At 42.3% G+C, this 12029-nt stretch overlaps 2 protein-coding genes across 5 annotated transcripts in view; both read left to right on the top strand.

Moving 5' to 3' along the window:
- Positions 1-12029, top strand: part of LOC137602777 (protocadherin alpha-C2-like) — a 117558-nt gene that overhangs the window by 60411 nt on the left and 45118 nt on the right. The window contains exon 1 of one of the 4 annotated variants that reach the window (XM_068325790.1): positions 7441-9873. The exons of the other annotated variants lie outside the window; for them this stretch is intronic. Coding sequence (XP_068181891.1) covers positions 7504-9873 — 2370 coding nt within the window. The 5' untranslated portion in view covers positions 7441-7503. Of the gene's footprint in view, positions 1-7440; positions 9874-12029 lie in introns of those variants that run through there. 4 annotated transcript variants of the gene reach the window in all.
- On the top strand, positions 2845-5412 carry LOC137603153 (protocadherin alpha-3-like). The gene is made up of 2 exons (XM_068326394.1): positions 2845-5229; positions 5404-5412. The coding sequence occupies exons 1-2, from the start codon at positions 2845-2847 to the stop codon at positions 5410-5412; spliced, it is 2394 nt and encodes a 797-aa protein (XP_068182495.1).

The following is a 12029-nucleotide window of genomic DNA, read 5'->3' as shown; positions in this document are numbered from 1 at the left end:
ACTTCATAATATAAGTCTCTTTCAGTTTCTTACCACATAATCAGATATTGAACTTTACTTTGCCTCAGTGGGGAATTTCTTAAAGTGCAAGACTAAGAATATCTTTGAAAACATCTCTTATCCTTGCTGACTAATCCAAGAACGCTGTCCAGGGTTCTGAACTACAGCAACTATTTGTTACGCTTTCTTTAAACGCCATAATGATAATCGTGCTGTACAGGTCAGTGTTGTTTAGGAGATCCTTATTTCTCAATCAGTAGGTTGTAGCTTTGCCTGAACTTATTCCTAGATTGTGCTGAACATAGTCCTAAATCCTGAATCAAGCTACCTCTTCTGCTCAGGGCTTTGAACCGGTTCATGGAACGACAACGAAAACCGGAAACTTTTGGTATTTTGTCAGGAACGAAAATGAAACCGAAAACTTTATATTTTTAAATGTTCCGGAATAGAATCGGAACAGAAAATAATTGTAAACCGATTAATTCCTTTTTTTTTGTTGTTGTTTTTTTTCGTTCTTAAAAAAAAATATTTGACCTCATGTGTCACTTCCTGTCATTCACTGGACGCGGGATGAGAGCAGAGAAGTAGCGGCTATCAGCAGCAGTAAAGAAAAGGGCAGTCTCCCAGTCACTATTTAATCATAACAGGTAAACACTGCAGTATGTCAATCTTAAAAATGTATGATTTAGACATTAACTAATTGGCTGCAGTCATTTTCAGAGCAGTGTGTTCCCGTACTACCAGCGCTTTGTAGCAATACTGAGTTTTGGGAGAAGAACAATGTTGTTCAGCAATAAATGACATGGTGGAAGTTATTCTTGTCCTATTCCATGTAGTGTCTAAGTAGGAGGCATAAGCCTTAACTACAGTGATACAACTGTCATAAGTGCATACTGTTTACTGTAGGATAGGGGCATATCTATAATTATAGTATATAAACTAATTGCTTTAGTTGCCAATTGAGAAGTCCTTAAATTATCGTATTTTGCGCACCATTCTGTTCATTGTATAAAGAGGCGCAGTCTAAATAACGGAATTTATTTCTGTACTTTAACGACACAAGGCGCACATTATTGTCCAGTACATGCTTGCTAACAAAAGCAAAAAGCTGATTGAGGTTGGACTGTGTTGTACTACGTATTTAAATTTCAAAAAATACACCGACATTATTTTTTAAGTATGTTCGGTCTGCATTGAACATCTCGGTAGTTTCTCCACCGCTGACCGTCTGGTTCCCGGGTGTCTGTCCGGTCATGATTCCGGCTTTAGCGAAACATCGGACAAAAGTCGAGGCAGAGACGTTAGTCCAGGATCCACAGTCCACCACAAATTGTGGGGGTGTAACTCCTCGGCACTGCCTCCAGTCCTGGTGAACGTGTGTTCACGTCTCTCATCCATCGCTCCACGACACGCAGCTTGACTTTAAGGCTGTGTTCACACCGATGTCCAGCGGGTGGAGTTCTTTCGTTAATCCTCCAGGATGAAGACGAGCTCCGAGTTCAGCCGCTTGACGTGTTTCTGACAGAAGCGGTGGTGTGGGGGGGGGGGGCATGGAGTCACAGATCAAGAGAGATGGAGAAGCGTGAAAAAAGCCCCCCGGTCTCTTTACGTGAACCGGAACAACCGGAACTGATAGTCTGGAGTTTACATGTTGTGTCGTAAGCGTGTCTCTTCGGTGACGTCATTGTCGGGGGTCTTCAGCCAATCAAATGTGGTTAACAGCATACTTGCGGTACAGTACCGGCATACACCCTATACCGGTACCTACCGGAGGTGTGCCGGACGGAGCCTCCAGTCATGTTCTCTAATTGGTCCATCGCTGCCGGCGTACGTAGTGACGTAATACGTCCTATGTCGGTGGACAATGGCCGATCTGGTGGATCGCTGACTACAGTCACAAAAACATTTTTTACAGTTTTTGGAACTCAGTGTTCACATAAAACGCTTAATGTAAAAGGTGCAGCGTTGATTTTTGAGAAATTTTAAGGCTTTTAATCGCGTCTTATGGTGCGCAAAATACAGCACCTACATATTTATACTAAAAGGAACGTTATTAACCGGTTCAGGAACGTCAGTTTATGGGTGGAACGCAAACGCGGAAACGTTATAATTCCGTGTTTGTTCGGAACGAACCGATTGGCAAACAATTCTGGTTCAAAGCCCTGCTTCTGCTATAAGCACAACTGAATGGAAGGTCGTCGCAACTAACCACGTGGTCGCTATGAGATGGTAGTGGAGTGGATTTTTTTGTAATTAAAATTGTTGTTAATGTTTTTTCTTTTAAATGCCATTGCATGACAGTGTTAAGTGGCTATGTATTTCCTGTCTGTACATAGGATGTGCTAAGGTCTGTATAGGCGTGGAGAAAAAAATATATTTAAAAAAATGAAAGAGTGGGGGGAAACAATCCCCACTGTGATTAATGAAGTCAGTTTCATGTTACGGTGCTGTGACATTTAAGTGACTTTTCTGTCTTTGACAATGTCCATCAGTGTATGATCACCACACTCTGAATGTTTTGTCCACTGACTGCGCGGAGGTGCACTGTTTGTGGACAAGTTAAAATTTGTATTGGATGATATCGGAATCTTATTGAAAAATGAGTCGGATTTATCACCAATCGACCACAAGATGTCGCTTGGAGACCATGAATCAAATATTTCTCCAAAAAAAACTCCACCTTTATGGTTGGGAGACGTAAAAACCCTCTTCGAACCTCCATTCAGTTGACGGCATTGTGAGAAGGACGGCTGGATGTCAGACGGAGCGACATTTTTGATAGGACTCCTCTATACAGCGGATTAATGACTGACTCGTTTTGCCTCTTTCTTTCCCGCATTGAGGATGTATAAGGGACGACATAACGAACACGCCTGGATTCTTGTTATCGCGCTGCTTTGTCTTTGTCTGTGTGACTGCTGTGCCTCACAGATATCTTACTCCATTTCCGAGGAGATGAACAAAGGCTCAGTGGTTGGTAATATCGCTAAGGATTTGAATTTAAATGTCCAAGATGTGGAAAACAGGAATCTTCGGATTGTGTCGAGCTACAACCATAAATACTTTGACGTGAATTTACGGACCGGAAACGTCTTTGTTAACGAGAGAATAGACAGAGAGGAGTCGTGTCCTAATACGGTTAAATGTTCATTGAAATTGCAAGCTCTTCTAGACAACCCAATGACTGCACACAGGATTGAGGTCAGTGTTTTAGATATAAATGATAACGCTCCAGAATTTATTGAACAGACGCATTCCTTAAATATTTCCGAATCAATGTCACCGGGAGAAAGGTTTTTCCTCCCGATAGCAGAAGACGCAGACATCGGCAGTAATACAGTGAAGACCTACAAGCTGAGCCAAAATGAATATTTCTCTCTGGACATACAGAGTGGTGGAGAACACGGTGTGTCCGCAGAGTTAGTCCTGCAGAAAGCTTTAGATCGAGAGAAACAGCCGGTAATTAATCTCATTCTCACCGCTGTTGATGGAGGAAAACCTGCTAAATCGGGCACATTGCAGATAAATGTTAATGTGTTAGATGTTAATGACAATACACCGATTTTTAGCAGGTCGCTATATAAAATACGTGTGCGTGAAGACACTGCACACGGAACGGTGATAATAAAGTTAAACGCGACCGATTTAGATGAAGGCATGAATAGTAAAATTCTGTATTCATTTATAAAACGAGTAAATATTGATCCGTCAAATATGTTTAGTCTAAATTCAGAAACAGGAGAAATCAGCGTGAAGGGGACTTTAGACTATGAGGAGACACCTGCTTATGAAGTCAGAGTTCAGGCAATGGATCAGGGTACTTTCCCTCGTAGCACACAGGCTAAACTACTAATAGAGATAATCGATGTGAATGACAATACACCAGAAATATCAGTGACGTCACTGATGACTCCGGTAAAAGAAGACGCAGAACTGGGGACAATCGTTGCTCTGGTTACCGTGAGCGATAAGGACGGAGGAAACAATGGAATAACTCACTGTAAGGTTGTTGGGTCTGTTCCGTTCAAACTGAAGTCCAACTACAAAAATGATTATTCATTGGTAGTCGATGGACCGCTGGACAGAGAAGACACTTCTGTTTATGACGTCACCATTACAGCCACGGATGAAGGAAATCCACCTCTGTCCAGTGTCACGGTCATTACTGTTCATGTGTCTGACGTCAATGATAACGCACCTCGATTCATGGATTCTGTCATTAATGTTTACATGACAGAAAATAGTCCACCAGGATCCGTGATTCACACTATAAATGCATTTGATTCTGATTTGGAAATCAACGCGAAGGTGTCTTACAAATTATTAGACAATACTCAAAAAAATATTCCGTTTTCATCAATGATCAATATCAACTCAGAGACAGGAGATATAATCAGTCTGCAGTCTTTTAACTACGAGGAGATGAAAACGTTCCAGTTTAAAGTTCAGGCCACAGACTCTGGTGTTCCTCCACTCAGCAGCAACGTGACTGTCAACGTTTTAGTCCTGGATGAGAACGACAACAGTCCCGCCATCCTTCCTCCATATTCTGAGCACGGCTCCGTTAACAGTGAGAGCATCCCCTACTCTGCTGAAGCGGGATACTTTGTGGCAAAGATCAGGGCTGTAGACGCAGACTCTGGATACAATGCGCTGCTTTCCTATCACCTGTCTGAGCCCAAAGGGAACAACCTGTTCCGGATCGGAACCAGCACCGGGGAAATCAGGACCAAGAGGAGGATGAGTGACAATGACCTGAAGAGTCACCCCTTGGTGGTGCTGGTTTGTGATAACGGAGAACCCTCCCTGTCAGCTACTGTGTCTATTGAGGTGGTGGTGGTTGAGAACACAGCTGACATCCAGACTCAGTTCAGACATGTGCCCATAAAGGAGGAGAGCTTCTCTGATTTAAACCTGTATCTGCTGATCGCCATTGTGTCGGTGTCAGTCATCTTTCTGCTGAGCCTCATCACTTTAATGGCTGTCAAATGCCACAGGACAGACGGCACTTTCAGCAGGTACAGCGCCCCCATGATCACCACCCACCCTGACGGGAGCTGGTCTTACTCCAAATCCACGCAGCAGTATGACGTGTGTTTCAGCTCAGACACGCTGAAGAGTGACGTAGTGGTTTTCCCCGCACCGTTTCCACCAGCTGATGGTGATCTCATCAGTATTAACGGAGGAGACACTTTCACCAGAACTCAGACTTTACCAAGTACAGACAAGGTATGTGTTTCTGTCATATTTTAATTGGTTTCAGTTCATCAAGTCTTAGTTGTTCAGCCAGTTTATATGACTCGGTTGTCGCGAAGTCTTGAAAGCACAACAGTGTCGGGAAATTTTTGGAGACACTTCCGTCGCTGTTTTAGCGACGGTTACTTCTTTTGTGTTTTTCTGCAGATGCTATAAGTCATAAGTTAATTCTTGACAATTATTTCATGAGTTGAGAAAATATAATTTCTTATCGTGTAAATACGTAGCAGCGATTTTTCTGTGTTATCTGGATAATATTCTGCCACAACCATGTCATATCGTTAATGGCTGTGAAGTAGTAATCTGAGAGAACTATACATAATTATTGCATGGATTTAATTTACTGCACAGTTAAATCTCAACAGCAGTGCACGATGGGAATGAGAAATAATAAAATGTTAGGACTACTGCTCCTGTTTTTTACACGGATGTCAAATGTTTCATTGAAGTGGCAGTTTGGATTGAGTAACAGTGGTCACGATGTTTAGCCTTTCTACTATCATGATTATTTAGCCCACTTCGCTTAGCCCAGGGCGGCACGGTGACGCAGTGGGTAGCGCTGTCGCAGCACAGCAAGGTGGTCCCGGTTTCGCGTCCCTCTCTGCGCAGAGTTTTCATGTTCTCTCCGTGTCTGAGTGGGTTCTCTCCGTGTTCTCCGTCTTCCTCCCACCTCCAAAAAAAAAAATGCTCGTCAGGTTAATTGACCGGTCCCATGTTGAACGCAGTCGTGATTGTGTTTGTCTGAGTCTCTGTGTGGCTCCGCGGCGCACTGCCGTCGCGTCCGGAGTGTGTCCCACCCCACGCCCCAGCCAGCTGGGACAGGCTCCAGCTGCCCGCGGCCCGCGACAGGGGATGAAGCGGATCAGAAAATGGATGGATGGATGGATGGATGTTTATCCTATTCACTATTGTGATTATTATATTTTTATCAGACCATTTTCAGGACTGATATAGCTGTTATTTTATAGCTGTTCTTAGCAGTGTTGTTCTCCTTTGGTGGGGTTGTCTGTGACTCAGGAGTTTGAGCAGTCTACCATTTTAAAGGTTATTTGTTCTCAGTCTGCATGTTCAGTTGGTGTATGACTAATGTGTAGATTGTCATGTCTCTTGTTTAGCAAGTGGGGTCTTGTCTTACATGGATGACAGTCTCTATTTTTGAAGAGGTGAAAGCTAGCTTGTGATGTATTAAAACTTAGAGCAGTACGTCAAACTAGAAAGGTGTATTGCAAGTGTAATATACAGTATTTAATGTTTTATGAATTGGATTACACTACATTTTTTCCAATACATTTAAATGTTGTAGAGATGCAGTTATGTGATGCCAGATCTGTGACCAGTTCTGCGTTGTTAGTATGCAGACCACAGTAATCAGCTGTATATTTCGAGGCCTCTCTTGTAATTCTAAAATGATGTATATTTTTGCTGGTGATGCTGTTGTCAGTTCATTGTTGATTTTTTTAAATATAGTTTTGCAATGTATAATTCAATGAACTAACATCTCAAATACTGGAGACCATGGCAAGTTTTGTGTTTTACTTTCCTTTATAACTCCAAAAACGTCTGTCCGTCAGTTCAGAGCGCCGACATTACAGCGCTCTCCTTGGTGCTGACACGGTTCTACTTCACCTTTGGATACTATAAACTGGATCATTCCACTACTGATCCATCCATATTTATTTAGCTAAACGAGTTTGGTATTTAATTATTTTTTTTACATAAAGATACAATATTTATATATTTATTTATGCTGTGGATTAATACTGATATTTCTCCAAGGCATTTATTTCTTTTCGTAAACTGTGTCATGTGACTTGTAGCACACGGTCACGTTAGGCCTATCAATACATGAAAAAACGTAAACATCAATACGTAAATCCATACAAGGCAATCTCATCATATTACTTTAAATATTGTTTTCATACGCTGAAACTACTTTCAATATCCAGGATTCGTTCAATTTTTGTTTTGTTTAATTTTTGAAAATACCTTAGAACCAAATTGACACTGGTGTGTCTTCCATGTACCACATGATGTCGCTGGAGACCATAGCTATGACTGATAGACGGCATAAAGTACAAAACTCCTCCTTGTACGGGAAGCATAAAAACGCCATTCGTCCAGTTGAGAGAGAGAGACTCGGATTTCACACTGGCGATAAACGACAAATGCAGCAGGATACGTGTTTATACGGCTGATGTATTTACTGGAAATACGTGATTACCCGGTTTTTGTCTTTATTCTACAACAATGGGGACAGAGGAATACGCCTGGATTTATATTGTTGCTCTGCTGAGTCTTTGTGACTGCTCTGCCTCGCAGTTATCTTACTCTATTTCGGAGGAGGCGAACAAAGGAACCGTAGTGGGGAATATAGCAAAGGACCTACATGTCAACCTACACGACCTGGAAAACAGGAATCTACGTATCGTTTCGAGTTATAAAAATAATTTTTTTAACGTAAATTTGAGGACTGGTATCCTCGTTGTTGATGAGCGGATAAACAGAGAGGAGCTTTGTCCGACAACGACACAATGTTCCATCAGAATTCAGGCCGTTTTAAGCAACCCGATGAATGTGCATCGGATTGAGGTCAGTGTTTTAGATATAAACGATAACGCTCCACAATTTATTGAACGGTTGTATTCCTTAAATATTTCCGAATCAATGTCACCGGGAGAAAGGTTTCTCCTCCCCATAGCAGTAGACGCAGACATTGGCAGCAAGTCGGTAAAAACATACAAGCTGAGCCAAAATGAATATTTCTCTCTGGACGTACAGAGTGGTGGAGAACACGGTGTGTCCGCAGAGTTAGTCCTGCAGAAAGCTTTAGATCGAGAGAAACAGCCGGTAATTAATCTCATTCTCACCGCTGTTGATGGAGGAAAACCTGTTAAATCGGGCACATTGCAGATAAATGTTAATATAATCGATGTTAATGACAATACACCGATTTTTAGCAGATCGCTATACAAAGTACGAGTGCGTGAAGACACTGCACACGGAACGGTGATAATAAAGTTAAACGCGTCCGATTTAGATGAAGGCATGAACAGTAAAATCCTGTATTCGTTTATCAAACGGGGAAATATCGATCCGTCACATATGTTTAGTCTAAATTCAGAAACAGGAGAAATCAGCGTGAAGGGGACTTTAGACTATGAGGAGACACCTGCTTATGAAGTCAGAGTTCAGGCAACAGACCAAGGGACAACTCCTCGTAGTACACACGCTAAACTACTAATAGAGATAATCGATGTGAATGACAATACACCAGAAATATCAGTGACGTCACTGATGACTCCGGTAAAAGAAGACGCAGAACTGGGAACAATCGTTGCTTTGGTTACCGTGAGCGATAAGGACGGAGGAAACAATGGAATAACTCACTGTAAGGTTGTTGGGTCTGTTCCGTTCAAACTGAAGTCCAACTACAAAAATGATTATTCATTGGTAGTCGATGGACCGCTGGACAGAGAAGACACTTCTGTTTATGACGTCACCATTACAGCCACGGATGAAGGAAATCCACCTCTGTCCAGTGTCACGGTCATTACTGTTCATGTGTCTGACGTCAATGATAACGCACCTCGATTCATGGATTCTGTCATTAATGTTTACGTGACAGAAAATAGTCCACCAGGATCCGTGATTCACACTATAAATGCATTTGATTCTGATTTGGAAATCAACGCTAAGCTGTCTTACAAATTATTAGATAATACTCAAAAAAATATTCCGATTTCATCAATGATCAATATCAACTCAGAGACAGGAGATATAATCAGTCTGCAGTCTTTTAACTACGAGGAGATGAAAACGTTCCAGTTTAAAGTTCAGGCCACAGACTCTGGTGTTCCTCCGCTCAGCAGCAACGTGACTGTCAACGTTTTAGTCCTGGATGAGAACGACAACAGTCCCGCCATCCTTCCTCCATATTCTGAGCACGGCTCCGTTAACAGTGAGAGCATCCCCTACTCTGCTGAAGCGGGATACTTTGTGGCAAAGATCAGGGCTGTAGACGCAGACTCTGGGTACAATGCGCTGCTTTCCTATCACCTGTCTGAGCCCAAAGGGAACAACCTGTTCCGGATGGGAACCAGCACCGGGGAAATCAGGACCAAGAGGAGGATGAGTGACAATGACCTGAAGAGTCACCCCTTGGTGGTGCTGGTTTGTGATAACGGAGAACCCTCCCTGTCAGCTACTGTGTCTATTGAGGTGGTGGTGGTTGAGAACACAGCTGACATCCAGACTCAGTTCAGACATGTGCCCATAAAGGAGGAGAGCTTCTCTGATTTAAACCTGTATCTGCTGATCGCCATTGTGTCGGTGTCAGTCATCTTTCTGCTGAGCCTCATCACTTTAATGGCTGTCAAATGCCACAGGACAGACGGCACTTTCAGCAGGTACAGCGCCCCCATGATCACCACCCACCCTGACGGGAGCTGGTCTTACTCCAAATCCACGCAGCAGTATGACGTGTGTTTCAGCTCAGACACGCTGAAGAGTGACGTAGTGGTTTTCCCCGCACCGTTTCCACCAGCTGATGGTGATCTCATCAGTATTAACGGAGGAGACACTTTCACCAGAACTCAGACTTTACCCAATACAGACAAGGTATGTGTTTCTGTCATATTTTAATTGGTTTCAGTTCATCAAGTCTTAGTTGTTCAGCCAGTTTATATGACTCGGTTGTCGCGAAGTCCTGAAAGCACAACAGTGTCGGGAAATTTTTGGAGACACTTCCGTCGCTGTTTTAGCGACGGTTACTTCTTTTGTGGATTTCTGAAAATGCTATATGTCAGAAGTAAATTCTTGGCAATTCTTTCATGAGTTGAGAAAATATAATTTCTTATCGTGTAAAAACGTAGCAGCGATTTTTCTGTGTTATCTGGATAATATTCTGCCGCAACCATGTCATATCGTTAATGGCTGTGAAGTAGTACTATTTAATCTGAGAGAACTATACATAATTATTGCATGGATTTAATTTACTGCACAGTTAAATCTCAACAGCTCTGCACGACGGGAATGAGAAACAATACAATGTTAGGACTACTGCTCCGGTTTTTTACACGGATGTCAAATGTTCCATTGAAGTGGCAGTTTGGATTGAGTAACAGTGGTCACGATGTTTAGCCTTTCTACTATCATGATTATTTAGCCCACTTCGCTTAGCCCAGGGCGGCACGGTGACGCAGTGGGTAGCGCTGTCGCAGCACAGCAAGGCGGACCCGGTTTCGCGTCCCTCTCTGCGCAGAGTTTCCATGTTCTCTCCGTGTCTGAGTGGGTTCTCTCCGTGTTCTCCGTCTTCCTCCCACCTCAAAAAAAAAAAAAAATGCTCGTCAGGTTAATTGACCGGTCCCATGTTGAACGCAGTCGTGATTGTGTTTATCTGAGTCTCTGTGTGGCTCCGCGGCGCACTGCCGTCGCGTCCGGAGTGTGTCCCACCCCACGCCACAGCCAGCTGGGACAGGCTCCAGCTGCCCGCGGCCCGCGACAGGGGATGAAGCGGATCAGAAAATGGATGGATGGACGGATGTTTATCCTATTCACTATTGTGATTATTATATTTTTATCAGACCATTTTCAGGACTGATATAGCTGTTATTTTATAGCTGTTCTTAGCAGTGGTGTTCTCCTTTGCTGGGGTTGTCTGTGACTCAGGAGTTTGAGCAGTCTACTACCCATTTTAAAAGTTATTTGTTCTCAGTCTGCATGTTCAGTTGGTGTATGACTAATGTGTAGATTGTCATGTCTCTTGTTTAGCAAGTGGGGTCTTGTCTTACATGGATGACAGTCTCTATTTTTGAAGAGGTGAAAGCTAACTTGTGGTGTATTAAAACTTAGAGCAGTACGTCAAAACTAGAAAGGTGTATTGCAAGTGCAATATACAGTATTTAATGTTTTATGAATTGGATTACACTACATTTTTTCCCAATACATTTAAATGTTGTACAGATGCAGTTATGTGATGCCAGATCTGTGACCAGTTCTGCGTGGTTAGTATGCAGACCACAGTAATCAGCGGTATATGTCGAGTCCTCTCTTGTAATTCTAAAATGATGTATATTTTTGCTGATGACGCTGTTGTCAGTTCATTGTTGCTTTTTTTAAAATATAGTTTTGCAATGTATAATTCCATGAACTAACATCTCAAATACTGGAGACCATGGCAAGTTTTGTGTTTTACTTTCCTTTATAACTCCAAAAACGTCTGTCCGTCAGTTCAGAACGCCGACGTTACAGCGCTCTCCTTGGTGCTGACACGGTTCTACTTCACCTTTGGATACTGTAAACTGGATCATTCCACTACTGATTCATCCATATTTATTTAGCAAAACGAGTTTGGTATTTAATTATTTTTTTTTAAATAAAGATACAGTATTTATATATGTATTTATGCTGTGGATTAATACTGATATTTCTCCAAGGCATTTATTTCTTTTCGTAAACTGTGTCATGTGACTTGTAGCACACGGTCACGTTAGGCCTACCAATAAATGAAAAAACGTAAACATCAATACGTAAATCCATACAAGGCAATCTCATCATATTACTTTAAATATTGTTTTCATACGCTGAAACTACTTTCAATATCCAGGATTCGTTCAATTTTTTGTTTTGTTTAATTTTTGAAAATACCTTAGAACCAAATTGACACTGGTGTGTCTTCCATGTACCACATGATGTCGCTGGAGACCATAGCTATGACTGATAGACGGCATAAAGTACAAAACTCCTCCTTGTACGGGAAGCATAAAAACGCCATT

This window comes from Antennarius striatus, chromosome 10 (genome assembly GCF_040054535.1).
Source record: "Antennarius striatus isolate MH-2024 chromosome 10, ASM4005453v1, whole genome shotgun sequence".
Lineage (NCBI taxonomy): Eukaryota > Metazoa > Chordata > Actinopteri > Lophiiformes > Antennariidae > Antennarius > Antennarius striatus.
Note: the sequence above shows the minus strand (reverse complement) of the source record. Positions and strands in the feature narration are given on the sequence as shown.

Coding starts and splice junctions, on each gene's coding strand:
- LOC137603153 (XM_068326394.1), top strand. CDS start 2,845: ATGTATAAGGGACGACATAACGAACACGCCTGGATTCTTGTTATCGCG.